Raw genomic sequence first — 18,714 nt, forward strand, 5'->3', positions numbered from 1 at the left:
GCTAAGTGTAAGGTTCCATAGGAATATTAAGGGGCTGTTATGACGCACACGTGACAACTCCGAATATTTCAGCTGGTTGCTTTTTCCCACTTTAAGAATGTCTGAAGGAAAAAAAGGAAGGGATCTCCTGGGGTTGTGGTACATACACTGACCCTTCTCCTTTACTACTCACCGTGGGCTGCGTACCAGAAGCCTTGACATCTTCAGGGAGCCTGAGGATCTTCGGGACCCTGTTGCAGTTTCAGAAGGTCCAGTGTGGGCCTGAGAAGCCACATTTCTAGCAAACTCCCTGCTGAGGTTTGCCAGGCCGCGGACCGCAGTTGAGCACCGAGGATCTAGATGAGGTGTTTAGAATCACCTGGGGAAACTTTTTTTAAAAACTCTGATGCCTCACCTTCAGAGATTCTGATTTAGTTGTTCTGGAGTGGAACGAGGGAATTAATATTTTTTAAAAGCTCTCCGAGTGATTCTAAGATGCAGGCAAGGTTCAGAACCTCTCGTCTAAATAATGATGATAATAGTAATAGCTCCTATAAGCACTGGATACTCCATCTCCTGTAATTTCTTTACCAAATGGATCATCTCATAGCATCTCTCAACTCTCAAAGCCCTCTCAAAGCTCTCTCAGTGATTATCATACTGTCTCATAAGACTGTGGGTGTATTTGCCTTGTCTAGCTTCCTAGATTTTAAACTTTGTGTCTTAAGCCCATGTATATAGCACTAAGCACAGTCTTACATATTTTGGTATTTAATATTTGTCGAATTATATTTTCCATGCCCAAGGAATCTTCCAGAAGCCTCTGTTATGTACAATACTGTTTATTCAGCATGCTTAAAAAAAATCTTTCTGTTGTTTAGGGGTGTGTAATCGACAAGCTGGTTTTGCATATACCATCAGTGGAACAATGGTAGCAGCATGTGCACCCAAGTATAACAGTAACACTCCTTGACTCTTAAAGAGTGTTATGCAAACCCACACTTGTTCTCACAATGACACTATAGGTTAGGTATTATCACTATTATCCCCATTTTACAGTTGATGAAATGAAGGCCAGGTTGTAACTTCTCCCAGCTACAAAGGCAGTGAGTAGAAGTGGAACTGGGATGCAAGCAGTCTGCCCCTCAAAATATGACTAGAGATGGCAGTCTGTGGCTTCACCTCACTTTTTCCCTCAGAAACAAAAAGGGGGATCAAAACAATCTGTATCCATGGGTATGATTATTAAGCCAAAAGTCTAGGTGAAAGTTTTTAATAATAAAAAGTAAAATTAAATTTTGGTCATGGCTATTATTCACATTAGTATACCCTTCTGCAGTTTTTTACACAAGGGAGTATTTATGAATGACTACACTGTTTATATTCCATTTCAAGGTAAATAGAAACTGAATGTTTGTAATTTTAGTATCAGTTCCTTTTCATTTGAAGTGATCTTTGTTATTTTAATTAAAAAGTCCTAATATGTTGTCTTAAGGTTTTGTAAATAGCTTGGTTGCAACGAAGCACACATTAAGTGTAGCTTTACAAGGAATTGGGGGCATCCAAAGATGATAATACAAAGTGGGTTCCTGTCTAGAAGTGCTCAGTCTCACACAGAAATCCTCATGGTTTCCCCAACCTCTTCTGGTTTCCCTAGACTCTTCCACCCCATTCCTGAAAACAAGGATTTGAATATATATATATTATTAATAGATCTTTACTGGAGTATAATTGCTTCACAATACTGTTAGTTTCTGTTGTACAACAAAGTGAATCAGCCATATGCATACATATATCCCCATATCCCCTCCCTCTTGCGACGAATATATTTTAAAGAAATGTCCATCCAAAACAGTGGAAGGATTTGAGAGAACATAGAGCTTCTGCCAGCAGAGGGAGACCTTGGCTTGTTTTTACAAGATTTTCTTGGGATACATAACCTTTAAATGGTGAACAGAAGTCCAAACAAAAGTAATGTTTCTCAATAGTTTACTACAAAAACATCCTGTTGAAAACACTGTTTAGTATACATGTACTTGTTGCTTAGCTTTGACAGCATCTCTTCTTTTCAGCACCACTGAACAGGTATCTACATCAAACAGTTCAACTGAGACATTCTTTAAGGGAAGTTATAGATAGAAATCCTGGAGTGTTTTTTGCCTATTTTGTAGAAAGTGCAACATGGGTTTCTTTTTTCATGAAATCATGACTTCTGAAATCAATTTGCATCATCAATGATGACGGGTAAATTTCCCAGAAACCTGGAGATATTAGGAGAGCTTTTATTTTACGAGGGTGATTATGAGCCCTTAAGGAAAAGACCAAGATTCTCTGAACATCTTTTGGTTGCACCAGTTTTTATTCACTTTAATTATAAACAGACTCCAATCCAATTGTTCTTTCTTGATTAAAATTATGGAAATATTAAAAATAAATACAGATGGTAGAGACTGGAGCCTACCCGGGCTCTTTGGTGGGGCTAATGGTGGACTCTGGGAGGGCTCACGCCAAGGAGTACTTCCCAGAACTTCTGCTGCCAGTGTCCTTGTCCTCACGGTGAGACACAGCCACCCCCCGCCTCTGCAGGAGACCCTCCAACACTAGCAGATGCTAAAGAGATTCAGGGACTTCCCTGGTGGCGCAGTGGTTAAGAATCCACCTGCCAAGGCAGGGGACACAGGTTCGAGCCCTGGTCCAGGAAGATCCCACATGCCACGGAGCAACTAAGCCCGCGAGCCACAATTACTGAGCCTGCGCGCCTAGAGCCCGTGCTCCGCAACAAGAGAAGCCACCGCAGTGAGAAGCCCGAGCACCACAACAGCATAGCCCCCGCTTGTTGCAACTAGAGAAAGCCCGCACGCAGCAATGAAGACCCAATGTAGCCAAAAGAAAGAAAGAAAGAGATTCAGAGGAAGGGAGAGATCTATATAGGTTAAAACTCATTATGAGAGACTTCTTAGAAAGCTCATTCAAGAAATGGCTCAAAATGTGACATGGAAAATAGTGCTATTGCAAGTGTAGTTAACGGAGTCAGGGCAGTCCTCAAATTGTTATCTGTCCATGATAAATTCAGAAAATAAGATTAAGCATTTAGAAACTTTTATAGTTGACTATTTTATGTGTTGAATCTAATAATATAAAAGTGAGCTATACAAAATAAACAAATAAATAATAAATACACATGGTAGAGGGGATGTCAGTTGCCATTTTTAACAGCTGCCTATTTTACAGTAATACTTTTTAGAAACAAATCTTAAGAATGAGAATTCTAGCTGCGTCCCAAATAGCTACTAACATTAACTTTTCAGCTGCATCTAATAAAGATAGGGAGCAAAGCCAAACTGCAGTGCATTTTGCTCTCCTCCCATTTTCATTTCCCAAATAAATGAAAATTATTTTAAGTAAATTTCCAAATACAAACTTGAAATGAATTTAATTATCCAAACTGAATGTAGCTGCAAGCCTTTTTCAAATTTATTTTCAAATTTTAGTGACTATTATAGATTTTTTTATTCCTTCCCATTTTGACAGTATATCCTAATCCAGACATTGTGTGGCTTAACCATATATTTCTAAGTTAGTATTCTTCTCCCTTACAAAACTTGTCAAAATTCAATGATTATTAGCTGTTGAGGGAGGGAGTATGGCATAAATTCAAAGAAAAACTTGAGATTTATAAAATGTTTTTAGAATCTTCAATAGTCTCGCATGTAAGTCAAATTAACAGTTACCAAAATGTTCTCAGAATGAAATACCTGGTTCTGATGTGACTAGAGAATATAACGTAACAACCTCGACATCACGGGCTTGATATCAGGGAGCCTTGATTTGACACCTCGCCAACAGCAGAAATTGTAGACCCTTCCTGAGTGGTGTGCCTGCCCGGCCAAACGTGAAGCACTTTACATGTACCAGTATTGTGATTACAGCGTGAACTCTGGAGTCAGACTCTCTGGGATTAGGTCCCAGCTCCACTGCTTGACACTTATGTGACCTTGGGAGAGTTACTTAACCTCTCTGCATGTTTGTTTCTTCATCTGTAAAATGGGGATGATAAGAAAGGTACCTAGCTCATAGGGTTCCTGTGAAAATGAAATTAATGTTCGCAAAGCACCTAGAAAAATACCTGGCACACCATAAGTGCTATACAAGTATTTTCTTTCATTATATTTGACCTTATTTACCTCTTGAGCAGGGCTGGCTTCATGGCTGTGCTACCTGTGCAGTCCCACTGGGCACCAGGCTGAGAAAGGCCCCATGCTCGGTTTAATTCTCGGCTGCTGTCATCTTGAAATTCTTAATAACTCTTGAACAAGGGACCCTACACTTACCTTTTGCACTGGGCCCCAAATATTCGGCACCCGGCCCTGCTCTTGAGGTAGAAAGTGTTACTGTCCCCGTTCTGCTCCGTCTGGCTGTGTGGCTTTGGACAAGCAACATCCTCGGTGTTCTCACCTGTAAACTACAAGTGTAACTACTGACCTGACATGGCTCTTCTCAGGAGAATTAAATAAGATAACGTGTAAGCAGTGATTGGCACGTACAAGTTCTCAGAAATATCTATTATTATTATTAACATTTATCTCAATAAAAAACTCACCCAACATTTCTTTACTTCTCCTATAAATACATAATCTTGCTTACAATTACAATAAACTTTCCAGTGCAGTTGAAACGTTATTGAAAGTACAGAATAAAATCATAAAACTCATCTCTGGAAAAATTAAGATAAGTTTATGAGAGGAAAAGATCACATCTTTACTGTTACAGAAAGGCCTTAATAAAACTGGAGGTTTCTGTTAATCTTAAAACAAGTTCTTTGTTCTCTAAACCTAGACTAGAGAAGAATTCGGGTGACTTGAATCTGGGTGAGAACTGATACAAGCCTGGGGAAATTTTTCACATAAGTATATTATTTTTTTTAAAGTATGCTCAAAATCAAAGCACTGAAGACTACATCGATCCAAATATTTATTCATAATAAACATTACTAATTTCACAGTAAATGAATGAGGTATGACCCTTATACTATGAAGACAAAGGAAAACATAACTAAGAAGAAACTCCTGGACACTATCATTCATTTGCAACCTCTCAAAGTTAGGTTATTATTATTTTTGTTACTAATAAGATACTCCATGCCTTAACATTACTTGTATTGTAGAAAGTAAATAAAATATTTCTGCAGACTTTGATGACACATGTAAACTTTTTTCAAACAAAATTTAAAAGTCAAAATAACATACATTCTTTTATGATTTACTTTAGAACATAGGATAGAAACTCGTCTCTACAGCGAAGGATAAAATAAAGCCTTCTGAAGAAAATTAGAGTGCAGCATTTTTTTGACAAAAAATACAATTAACGGAAATTATTTTATTAAGACCATATGTTCTTTCCACAACAGCATCCACTGCTGAAAACAAAACTAATGAAAAGCCTCTTGCAATCACAAGATATATTCTGACATATTTTTATATCCATCCTCCAAATTTTAATTTGTTGGGTAAGTACACTCTGGAAAGATAATCTGATGATAGGAAGGTCAAAGCTTGAATTTCTGCCTTCATTTTAGAGTCGGCCATTATTTCCATCTGTCAATAAAAGTAAAATATAATCATACCAGAGTCCTTTGCTACAGTTCTGTCAACTCAAACTGGTAAATCTAGATTTGTTTTATTCTCCAAAGCCATCGGCAATAACCTTTAGGTCAGCCAGAATATTCTGGAGCTGCTACAGCTAAAAATATTAGTATGGATTCCTTCAATAATTAGGAATGGTCTGGGATCTTTATAATTTCCTTCTCTCCTTTTTTCCCCCATGAACTATGATACAGCCATAGACAATGCGTATATAAGTATGATGAGGATAAACAAGATCAGCTCCACCCAGCTGATCTTATCTATTAGCATTCACAATTCAATGTTTCTACAACCATTTACTGCTGAACAACACACACGTTAGTTGTTGGTTATATAAAAATTCAAGAAGGATAGTTCCAAAATATTATGTAAATACCCACTGCTAAAGTAAAAGGCAATAAAACATACATCTAAATTTTAAAAAGAAACATACTTCTTTTCTCCAAAATGGTTGGCAAGTAATATAGGGTCTCTTCAGGATACTGTCAAGTTTCATTTGGTCCTGTTTTGTCAGTGGAATTAAAGTACCTTTAGGTATGTTTAATCTGGAAAAAAATAGATGAAAAAAATCAGTAAAAACAAAGTGCTCCTGTAACTTTAAGGTCACATATATTTCATTTTTATTTATCATGCTATTTCAAGAGACTCAGAAATAACACATGAGAAAATTAGTACAGATCCACTTTTAAATACAGAATTTGGGGGATCTGGCATGTCTCAGACCAGCAAATGTTCAAGATCACAGCAGAAGTCTGTTTTAAGTTGTTGTTTTCTTTCATGCCACACTCACAGAACGATGACAGGAAGACAGACACTGGTTATAAAACAAATGCCGAGAACATTAACATCGTGTGTATCAACACCAAGGCAGCCCCCAGAGCAGCGCAGGTTTGAAGCGGTGAGCGCCAGTATGTGTGGCCAGCAGCAAGGTCCACCGTGGGATTTTAGGGTCCACTGAATACTTAATTCTCTGTTAATTCATTGAGAATTTTCTGGGCCCAAGAAGTTAAGTCTATCAATTTTCACTTATGCATTCATGCATGCACACAGACATGCACACATCTATCTAGTTTTACACTTTAAAAAAGTAGATTGTAATTTTATCTTGGTATGTGTTTTAAAAATAGAACATGAGAGGTCCAGGATTTATATTGTGAACTGCTTTTTGAAGTCACAAATCCTGGATTTCTCAGGAGAGCTCCAGTTTCAAACAGTCTTTTTCAATGTCCCCATAATTATGACCATTTGCCAGTGGCAGCTCCTGAATAGGATGACAATTTGATTGAAAGGGAGGCCTAGAGGATTTCCCTTGAAGCCATGTTTGTGTTGCTATCACACTTTTTTCTTTGATTGTACATTTACTTAGAGTGGCTTTTGAGGGCACTGATGGAAATTATGAGATGCAGCTAGAGTTTCTTCAAGTTTTCCACCTCAATAATCAGATCCTCTGTCCTAAAGTTGTGTTAGAAATGATATTCCTACAAATAGATGACCCCCAAGGGATTCTGACCATGACATAAACACTAAATTGACAAAACTTTGAATTCACCAGAGTGTAAACATTCAAAAATCAAAACTGAATGTTTTCTCTGGTGCCCTCATTTTGTAAGAAGCAGTGATTACCCAAACCTATTCATATTCCATATTTATAAAATAAGCACCTGTTACCACGGTTTGCTCACTGCTTAAAGAAATCCAATAAATGTGTAATTTCATTCTCACTGGCTAATTAAAACAATAAAATATTTTAAAATATCACATTAGCAGAGATGAATAAAGTGATAACATCTCATGCTGAAGGACAGATGGGCTCTTACTCTCCAGGGAAAACAAAATAATTAACCTATCCAGAGGGCAGTCAAAGCCTTAAAAATGTGCATACCCTTTGACCCAGCAATTCTGGGAATTCGGCCTATGGGACTAATTAAGCATACGGGGCAAAGATTTAGTTACAAGATGGTCCATCAAAGCACTATCCATTGGAACAGAGACGTGGAAACCACCCAAACGTCCAGCTGCAAGGGGCTGACTGAATAAACACACTCAGAATTGGGACTCAGCAGAAGACGACATTTAAATGAGGTCTTAGGAATGTATTTATTGATAAGGAAAAGCGATCACATTGTGTTATGTGAGAAAAGCAGACTACAAAATAGAGTGTGACTCCATTCTTTTGGAAGAAGTTACGGCAATGCACAGCAAATAATCAACAAGCGTAAAGCTGTTCATCTGTAGGTTACTTTTATCTTGTTACTTAATGATATTTTTCTATAATGAACATATATATATTAAAAATGACAAAATTTATATTTCCCAACTTTAATCGTAAAATGAGATTTTTAAGTGAAGATAGAATTTTAAATCTATGATAAAGTTAATTCGTATGGCAAACGGTGTTGTCAATGATTTTACCATTTAACTAGGTTCAATGTCTTCATACTTTCTAAGTATAAAAAAAATTACTAAACGCTTTAACCATAAAGGTAAAACAAAAAATGTCTTCTAGCTAGCTAAAGGTTCAATTAACCAAATATATTTAAGCATTTTAGTAGTTGAAACAGAAACAAGGATAAATTTAATTCATAATTATATAATCCCGAGTCATTGTGAACACGGTAAGTCAAACCCATTAAGTGCTTTCCCTGGTAGTGAATTTTTAGGCTGAGTGTTACGTATTACAATGAATCATCATTTTAAATATCCTACTTCTGCTAACCGCCTAACCTTCTGATATCAGAAGGGAGGAGACCAAGCCATCTAATAGCTGGAACTGTGAGATTATGGGCTTCAAAAGACATAGCCTAAAATAAAGAGCAGAAGTATATTAGCTAAGATATGCAGAGAACTAGCATACTTGTTTATGCAGCAAATTTTTTAACTTATTAGGAAGGACCAGTACTGAAGACTTCACACCCCCAGAGAACCACAGAAGTTAAGAAAATCACCAGGGGCTTAGCTAAACTTGACTTTCAGTGGAGGTTTTAAAACTGCTCTGTAGTAGTTCTGTATTGGTTTCCTATAAAGTAAAACTACAAATGACCCCTCTGACCTGCATTTACTGTTGTTCGTGACTCCATACCTTAACACCTTGCTCCACCGTCCTTTTCATCTGCTATAAACATATACATCAGGACACTCAAGGTGTACACCAATGGTTCCCAAACTTCACCATGTGTCAGAATCACTTGGAGGGCCCACCCTTGGAAATGCAGACTCAGGAGGTCTGGATGGGGATTGCGATTTGCATCTCTAACAAGTTCCCAGGTGACGCTGATGTCCAGGAGCACATTTTTGACAACCATTGATGTGTGGTAGTTGCAGTCTCTAGTGGTGAAGTTTGGAGTTTGGTGATCTTCTCATTTCTCCTTATGGTTGGAATTGGAAAAGTCAGAATTCAAGGCTATATATAATTTTCAGGGTGTAACTGGTGATCAATGTTGCTGTGCTGAGGGCCCACAGTTACTTCAGCAGGCCAGGAAAGTGGAGAATAATGAATGCCTCTTGCCCACAGGTAATCCCACTCTGTCATCTGCAGTCACACTGGTCATGCTGGAAGCTGGAATCACAGGTCTGAAATAGACTGGCCCTAGACTAGGACAGTAGCTTCCCTGGTACATTTTGGGGGCCCTTAGCTTACTAGGGGCTGATAAGTAAATGCAGAAATCACTTCAGTGAATATAAAGTATCTCAATAGTGAAAAAGGAAAAATATTTTTCTATACTTACCATCGATCCATACTTATAGATACACATTATTTCTATGCCTGTTAAAAGAAAGTTAACTTTAAAATTAGTCTTCTTGCATATTATAGGCTAGATAATTATACCTAACATCTGCAATTTTTATTTTTGTGGACATTACCAATGGAAAATTTATGGTTCAGTTTAATACGGTAAAAACAGCGATAAGTTGCCCCAAATGATTACAGTCATTCATTTTAATCTAATAATCATATTCTTTTAATTTTTTTTTTTCGCCCACACTGCACGGCATGTGGGATCTGAGCTCCCCGATCAGGGATTGAACCCGTGCCCACTGAAGTGGAAGTGCAGAGCCTTAACCACTGGACGGTCAGGGAAGTCCCAGAATATTTTATGAAAGTGTTCTATGAGCAGAAAAACACAACTACAGATAGGATTTATTATGACTATTGTTTCAAATAGTCCAACAATAAGTTACCATGTGGATCAGCATCTACAAGAGTGAAAATAGGAATGTGAAATGTATCCCACAGCTTCTTGACTAAAAGTCTTGTGTTCAGATCAGGTACTCCCTTTCCCTGAAAGCAAGTATTGAAATCATTTAGTAGAATGAAACTGATAAAACTATATTCCTATTTTGTTAATAACTTAAAAGTTAGATCCCTTCACCTTAAATTTCAGGTGATGCAAGACTGGTTTTGACTGTGAAAAAAATGTACACTATATACAACAGGGTGAAAAGGCCCACATAACTTCATACCTTTGACAATTATCCCAGTCCTAGAAAACAATCCTAAGGAAATATTTCAGCAGAAACAGAGATAAGAGAAATCGGACATACATAAAAGCTGTCCACGGGACAGAGACTACGATAAGCAGCCAAAATGCCTCACGGCAGGGACACGGAGGGGCGGCGGAGCGCGGGGGTGATGTGCGCCAGCTCTGGGGCCGGACCGCCTGGGCTGCCGTCTGGCTCTGCCACTTCCTAGCAGCGTGAACCTGAAAGAGTCGCGAACATTCTCTGCAGTTGGGGCCTCTGAACCCCTTATAAAATTACTATAGGAATTAAAGTATGTAAGGACTATAAAGCATTTAAAAGAGTACCTGGCTTACGTTCAGAACTTAATAAACCTAAGCAGTGGAAGAGTATTATGAGGTCATTAAAACAATAATTATGTAGAAAAGTAATTTAAAGAGCTTTACAATAGCATTAGGAGCAAAAAGCAGAAAACCAAATGAAACATGGAGCAGAGAAGGAAGCAAGCAGAGAGAATGGGCTTTCCATGCGACCGCTCTGAGTTTGAACTCCCTCTCCGCCAATCATTAGCGGGTAAAGTTGGGTTGGTTTCTTAGTGTCTTTAGGCCGTGGTTTTATTTATAAAATTGGCATAAATATGCCTGCCACACAGTTGTGGGACTATAGCAATGTGGAGCTGAACTACCTGAAACCCAGTCCTAGTTTTGACCAGCCTTAAGATTGTGGTAAAATACCTTCCTGGGTCCCATCGTCCTATTGTTAAAATGGGGATGATAATAATACCTACCTTACAAGGTTGGAGAGACTTTACACGTTGATATGTGGAAAACAGCACTAAAATGGGAACCCTTATTGTATCCAGTGCCCGGCAGAGCTCCTGGCACATCGTGAGCACTTAGTGAACGCTAGTGTGTTTTAATTTTTTCCTTTGGGAATGACTACACATGTATGTGCTAGAGAAGACCACAGAGGAGTACCAAAGGCTCCTTCCTAGGCTGGCCCTCGGTTCTCAGCTCCCCTCTATAGAGACAGCTACTACAGGTCAGCTGCTTGTGGGTGTTTCACCATAGCAATGACAGCAATTATCAGTGGACACCATGAAAGCACCAACGCGTAGGTAGGCAAGGACTAGGAGGCAGCCTACAAGACGAAAGACAAGGTAGAAAAAGAAACGTGACAGAGAGCCGAGCTTTACTTGCGTCTCCGATGCACTAGTCGCAGCCGTGATTCAAACGCCAACAGCCGAACAGAGGCCGGGGCCCGGGCAGCTTTCTCTGTTGGTAGTGGCTTGGCTTCCTATCAGGCCAGCAAGCATGCACTCTCACCAGGGAGGTATGAAAGCGGAGGAGGAGTGGACCAAAGCATGAGCCACAGGACACCCCCACTGAGAGATCACTTCAGGGGTTCAGGTAGCGCCTTTATTACTTAGGAGCTCTCAGTCTGCATTTTCCAGCTCAACCGTTCTCCCCTCACTTCAAACTGGGCAGAGACCACTAGGATTTCCTGCTATCATCTCAAATTCATATTTCTGAAACTACATTCAACATCTTCCTGCCACAAAGAACTGAGCCTTCCCGCCAGTTGTCCTGTAGCACTGATGGTGACATCATGGTAAAGTTCCACACGCCAGAGTCATTTTGACTCCTTCCTCTCACCCCGTGGTCACCACGTCCTTTTGGATTTACTTGGAAATGCCCTTTGCTTAAGTCCTTTCTCCTTAATCATTCCCCTGGCATCCTTCCACCCAGGCAACTACCTGAGAGCCTCTGGACAGGCTCCCCAAATCCAGTTATGTTCTTGTCCGTCTAACTGATGACGCTGCCACACTAACCCTTGTCATTTCCTTTCTCACCAATCCACTTTTGTGAGCACCTGATATTTACACTATATCAGGATGCTTCCTGGGCGGCGTTATTTGATTTCAGTCAGATTTGAGGATGGTTCAATAAACACCTTGGAAATTCTTGTTCTATAATCCCAAAGGATGCATCATATTGATAACAGAATGCTGCCCAAGCTTATGGATGATGTTATAAACCCCTCTTACCAATCACCAATGTAGTATGTTAGTCTTGGAATTGTGGTAAAGGTAGATAATATACCGTAACCATGACGCACGGAGACATTTTGGTGCAAAAACTGTCATCTAGGAGCCGCTGAAATGTCGCATCTTTTTCTACAATTAATAGAAATTTTGCATCTGTAATTAAATCTGTGAAGTTAAGGCTGATAAATTTAAGGCACGAGTATTTCAATTTAACCACTAACTAAATAACGGTTATATTTGAAGGTAAACAGATATCTATTCACACACAGTATTTAGATATGTGTCTCTCCTACTAGATGGTGAGCTCCTAAAAGGATTTTAAAAAAGGGACCATGGTGTGCTCATCTTGACCACTACAGGGTTTGGCTTCTTGGTTACACGTTATGAAGGCTTGATTTATCAAAGTCATGGATGAATGAACATTCTAGACGTTTAAAGAGCTTTCCCAAAGGATACTCCGAATTCCTTGAATATTAGATGGCACAGCAACAGCCTAAGTTAACAAAACAAGACAGTTTTTATTTTAAATAAATAGCAAGTTTAACGACATTTAAAATTTTATCACAATAATCCTATATTTTCATTAAAAAAAATACACCTGTTATCAGAGGTCTATGCCTCAGTAAGAAAACAGTAGGACACAGATTTACTTTCCACTAAGAAAACAGACATATGACCTAAACTACTTCCCAGAAGGTGAGAATTTCTTGGAAATGTTATAGATATGTGGCTGAAAAAGCAGAAACTGATGAAGGAAAGACTGCCTTATGCAGGATCTCATAGGTGTCATTCTCCTCTTTCCAAAATGGTGAGCTGGTCCTTTCCAAACTTCTGTGCGAGTTCAGTACTGTGGGCTTTCTACGTACCAAGCCTAACAAATGGTTTAGTAACAAACATTAATTTCAGAACCAGAAAATTTTATGAAGATTACATAAATAACATGCTAAAATGGTCAGGTCACACTCTACCTGAAAACAACAGTGCATTTTAAAAAGGAATGTGTATTTTGTGGGTTTTTGTTTTGTTTTGTTTGTTTGTTTTTTGCGGTATGCGGGCCTCTCACTGTTGTGGCCTCTCCCGTTGCGGAGCACAGGCTCCGGACGCGCAGGCGCAGCGGCCACGGCTCACCGGCCCAGCCGCTCCGCGGCACGTGGGATCCTCCCGGACCGGGGCACGAACCCGTGTCCCCTGCATCGGCAGGCGGACTCTCAACCACTGCGCCACCAGGGAAGCCCAGGAATGTGTATTTTGTTTCTTTCAATATGACATTTGGCAAGTGGCATATTTTGAAACTATGTAACGTACAACCCTGTACAGCATATACATATTCATTGATATTATTTAAAAATCTTAAGCTCCAAACTACATAACAAGGCAGTAAAAAAAATGCATTTCAAAAACAAACGATCTGAAATGGAGTGAAAACATTAATGATGCTTACTGTTGCACATGCACAATTCACCTTGGTGCCATCTTCCTCGATATACCTTAAATTGCCAGCAATTAAACCTTTTGATGTAGATAACTGAAAAAATAATAGACATATCTGAAACCTTTTTCTTGAGTTTACTTTATGCTTCTAAGTCCCTTCTCATGTTCACCTGCTAAATTGTATGTATTTTGGCTCAGACTGGAATTTAAGAAATAAAGGAGAAAATATGTAAGAGCATTTAGAAATGAAAAATATTTGATAATTCATCTGTTTTGGTTCTTTTATCCAAGGGAATACAATGAGAATAGATTATTTAAATTCATAGTGAGAAAAACATAGTATCAAAAATATGGAAAGAAGGCACAGATTACATTTATTCTTCCGTTACAATTTTTATATGTTTTGTCTTAAAATGTTTTGTATTAAATGCTACTTACTATATGCAGACTTCTCCTCGGCACTTTTAACATACAGGAAATATCATTGATAATATTGTCCACAACAGTCTGGTTACCAAAGAGTTGGCTGTCAGTGTAATATATGTCTCTATGAAAATTTTAAAAATATATATTTTAATTAACCATATTCTCTTTGAATATAAGTACTGGAGTGTTAGTTGAATAAAGCTTTAACTGGATGAACGCAACATATAAGCAAAGTAGTTTACCACCCATAGCCTAGTTTTATGTAACTTTTCAAAACATATAATGAAAGTTAATGCCACTAAATCTCACACTGCATTTTAAAGAGTAATTTATTAGAACAGTGTACTTACCGTTTGGTTGCGTAAGTGTTGCTCTGTACTAATTTATAAATCACAGACAATATTTTAAGAATTAGCGCTGGAAAATAAGATGCAATAAACAAGTTACTCATCATTTTTCTTACGATTTCAAAACATACTGCTATCAAGGATTTTAACTGTCCTCAGTTACTTTCCACAATATTACAAAAATTATCTTCCCAAAATAGAAGTGTTAAGTACAGAATAATAATTGCCTGAAGAATCAGATAAAATTAATTGCTCTATGTACAGCAAAACTGAGAGAATACTTTTCCACTGAATCATGCATCTTGAAAATTTCTTTTGAAATAATACTTTACTTCCATAGTTATTAACAATGCAAAATTCTATAAATTTATTTCAAGTACAGGGTGGCCCATTAAAGAACAAGTAAAATTATTTAGCTAGGAAAAACTATAACCCAGAAGGTAACCAAAATTATTTATTTTACTACAGAAAGCTAAGAAAGATTAATTTACCAAAATTTTTAACTGATTTTGGTGAATCACTTTTGATTTTTCTTGTGGTACAATGAGATACCATGTGAAGGCCCACAGAATCTTCAAACCTGTCATTTTGTTTAAAGCAAGGGAATAGAATAAAAAACAATTAACTGCTGAACACCAAACAATATACATTTAATGTCCTCTTCTGAACATCATTCAAATCCCCATTTCTTCTCAATGTAAGCACTGATATATTATGATAACCTTGTTTATAAGCTTAGATAATTCCAGGTGGTAATTAGGTAATTAGCTTTGCAACATACAGAGGCACTAAAAGCAAGTGTGTAAAATACATGAATTAAGTACCTTTAATTATGATGTGTGTGTGTGTATGTATTTCTTTCCTAGGAAGATATTTAGGGTATGTGAACTATTACCAAATATTGCACAATTTTATTAGCATTTTGCTCATTTTCTTGATTGGTTTATTTAATTGATTGGTTTATTTAATAATTTTACTCATTTAATAAGTTTTGAAATGTTTTGTTTAATTTACCCTCAAAGTTACAGTAAATGAAATAACAATTTATACTAGGTTGTTAAATTGAACTGCCAACCCTGTCCTAAAGGTGGCAGAAGGCACCAGGCAAATAGGCCAGGTGACAGCTGCTTCAAGATCCATCTTGCAAAATATGATTCAATAGTTTACAGTTACATTAATTACATTGATCATAAAAGAATACTTAGTGCCTAAAGAGCCTCAAAATTACTTTAATTCTGTTTCTGTAACTCTTATTGAAGACTATTCTTGTAGTGTTTTTCATTATTAAATGGTAAGGTCTATAGATTGACGATCTGAAAGAAACAAACTATGTAACTAGGTTCCAGGACTTTGATAAAGCTGTTTGTCGATTTTACCCTCTTGGACACAGGACTTAGCAGGGGGAGATTTGCTAGGGGAAAGAGCCATCAAAATGTGCTCTATGTTCAGGATACATTTATTTTGGTCTCAGTATCAGGACTGGTTGTAGCTCCCCTGAGCAAGTAGTTTGCTTTTGCAGTATACATGAGAATTCCACTGGTGCGATTTCCCCCTTTTGAGTGCTAGAAAGCTTAGATCCAAGTCTGGAGCCTATTTTTAGCAGGACTGTGAGACTTTATCATATGCATTTTGAATTCTAACCCCTTTTGGCTCCATTTTTTGTTCCTAGCATTGTTTTCCCTTTGCCTTATCTTTCACACCTACTTCTAGTTTATAAAACCTGCCTGTATGGTATGTATTTTGTAAACTTCCTTAGATCTTTTTGGCAGGGTAAAGGCAATAAAAAGAATTAAATCCAACTCGAATGAACTCAAACTCAAATAATGACATAGATAACTGCATTTAAAAGTAAAAAATGCAAAATGCCCACTTTATATTTTCCCAGCTTGATCTGTTGTCTATCGTGAATGCAGGTGCTTCATTTCTTGCCAAGCTTGTGATTATGTCTTGGATAACATTTTCTATAGATGCAAGAACCTCAGAACTGAAACAATAAATACACCATGATTCAATCTTAATTCTAAATTAGCTCTTTACAGTACGTAACATTTCCCCAGATTAATATTAATTTTTAGTTTCATTGGTTGCTTTTTAAGACTAGGTGACACATGTCAATAATATTCTCTCCCACTAAATTCCCACTAAATTTTTACAACAGTAATGCACTAAAACAACAACTGTATTTATAGTGGTGAATTACAGAGAAATTTCATTTGCTTGTAATTTTACTTCTCAATTACTAATTGAGGTAATATCTCCCTTTTAAATTAATGACTAGACAATATAATTTATAAATATATTTTTATCTACTCTTCGTATCAACCTACTTTAAATACAAACTCATTGACTTGAAAAACTACTGATATATTTTTTAATTAAAATTGACGTAATACTTGCTTTGAATTAATTTCCCAAAAATGCAAAGCGAAAATATTTCAAAAGAAAAACTTCCTGCTGTAGCACATTACCTTAAATTGATCTCATGCCATACATAAATCAGCCCTTTTGAATTTTAGTGACACAAAAAGAAAAAAGTTTAATCACTACCATAAAGGGACTTGGCAACTACTACACCACAGAAAATTATTAAGACTTAGCCCAGTTTTCTGTCAGCTGACTTTTAATTTCACAAGCCATCAGCTTCAAAAAATGTTATTCTGTTATAAACACTGTAAGAATATTGCCTAGGAAGGGAACTCATGTTAAATCTAGAAAATGCACAAAATGTAGTGTGCATTTCTAATTTCTACAGAAACATCAGGGTTTTCATTGAAAATGCATGTATCAGAAAATAAATTTTAAAACAGTCCATATTTTCTAATAGCAGGACACAAAACCTGATTCAAATATCTCATTTTTCCAGCCTGGAAAAAAAATGTTACAATAACATTATGACCAACTTTAAAACAACCAGATTTACATCTGAAATGTAAAAAGGGACTTCCATCCCTTTCTTTCCTTTACTCTCAATTCTCCCTTAAACTAAATCCTTTTGTAAAAAATTTTTTGTGGGTTTTTCCAGCTTTTTGGTTTTTTGGTAGTTGGTTTGGGCTTAAACGTAAAAGGCAGTAATTTGTTTAAGTGAAAAAGTTTGCTGATAAATGGGGAAAGCAAAGCAGATCAAGGAAACAGAAAAACAGAGCATTTTAAGTAAAAGTGGTGAATAATGTAAACATAATTTCTGTAGTTAACTCCAAGCTGGGCAGCTGGAGAATTGCGTAACTGATTTTATCAGCACCGCACTCTGAGCTAACCTCTAACTGCTTTAATCGATTTAAAGAAGTGTACATTCTCTTCAATTCGAAGTCAAAAACCCCATTGTCTCACTAGAAACCACTTAAAATGTGTTGACTTCCTTGTTCATTTTGATAAAACACACTTATTGAGAAGTCACAACATTGATTTTCCCCTTCCAAAAAAAAAAAAGCCTGAAAACTTCTAAAGTTAAATTTTTACACTTTTTTTTTTTTTAAAAAAAAACAAACACAAAGCCAAACTGTGCCCTAACTCCCCCAAACTGTTAGGATTTCAAGAAACTCGTGAACCCAGCTGTGGGGATGCTCCTGCAACATTCTAGATGGGGAACATTCTAGAAGACATGGGGGGGAGGGTGGTCTGTCACCAGGCTTTCTGAGTTCAAAATAAGTTAACAGTAGAGAAAGGGGGTCGCTAAACAAGGGCCTTCCTCGGGGTTCAGGGTTGGCGGGCCCAACAGGCCTCACCCTGTGGCCGCCACAGTGGGAGACGGGAAGGGGGCCCAGCATTTCCCCACAGAACACCTCAAGCCCCGCTTCGCCGAGGAAGCTTTTCGCTAAGTCCCAGTGTCTGCGCCCCAGAAGGAGCCCTCATACCTAGAGGCCAGGTGCGTCCCCCCGCCGGAGGGCTCCCCGCCGCCTTTCCTCAGGGCGGCCAGCAGGGAAGCCCTGTGCCGGTCCAAAACCTGGAAGAACGAGGCCTCAGGGCCCCTGGGTGCAAAGGCCATGAGGACAGCCCGGCAATAAGTGTCCAAGAGCGGCAGGAACTTGACTTGGCCGGATATCGCCCTTCCCCGCACCCACAGCGCACTTCCGGGAAAGGATGGAGCTCCTTTCCCGCACTTTTTGGAGCGGGCTGACCGCGCATGTGCACTCCTCACCCCCTCCCCAGGCGGAGCTGGACCAACGCATGCGCATAGCACCTCCAGTGAGTGAGGCTTGCGTCCATGAGCGGCTCTCTCAGGTGCAATCCTACCTGGGAGGGAAAGTGAGGGACCGTTGCCTGGGCGCCGTCTGGCAAGTATGGGGACCAGCATAAGGGACCAGAGGGTATGCTTGGAATGTGGGACCTAGATTTGGGACTTTGAAATGGTTTTAAGTCTTTTTTTTTTTTTTTTTTTTTTGGCTAT

The 18,714-nt window shown here is 38.2% G+C and overlaps 1 protein-coding gene across 2 annotated transcripts; it reads right to left on the reverse strand.

Annotated features, from left to right (window-relative positions):
• Window positions 1-5,453: 5,453 nt before the first annotated feature.
• On the reverse strand, window positions 5,454-18,312 carry SPO11 (SPO11 initiator of meiotic double strand breaks). Of its 2 annotated transcripts, XM_059038976.1 has the most exons (13): window positions 18,182-18,312; window positions 16,201-16,314; window positions 14,822-14,910; window positions 14,334-14,400; window positions 13,996-14,104; window positions 13,568-13,651; window positions 12,583-12,619; window positions 12,182-12,291; window positions 9,801-9,900; window positions 9,347-9,384; window positions 8,346-8,422; window positions 6,055-6,166; window positions 5,454-5,573 (listed from the first exon to the last, which is right to left on the reverse strand). In XM_059038976.1, the coding sequence occupies exons 1-13, from the start codon at window positions 18,310-18,312 to the stop codon at window positions 5,454-5,456; spliced, it is 1,188 nt and encodes a 395-aa protein (XP_058894959.1). The 2 variants fall into 2 exon arrangements, with proteins under 2 accessions (XP_058894959.1, XP_058894960.1); XM_059038977.2 differs by lacking the exon at window positions 16,201-16,314.
• Between the last annotated feature and the right edge of the window lie 402 nt (window positions 18,313-18,714).

The sequence above is a fragment of the Kogia breviceps genome, chromosome 14 (assembly GCF_026419965.1).
Source record: "Kogia breviceps isolate mKogBre1 chromosome 14, mKogBre1 haplotype 1, whole genome shotgun sequence".
NCBI classification, from domain to species: Eukaryota; Metazoa; Chordata; class Mammalia; order Artiodactyla; family Physeteridae; genus Kogia; species Kogia breviceps.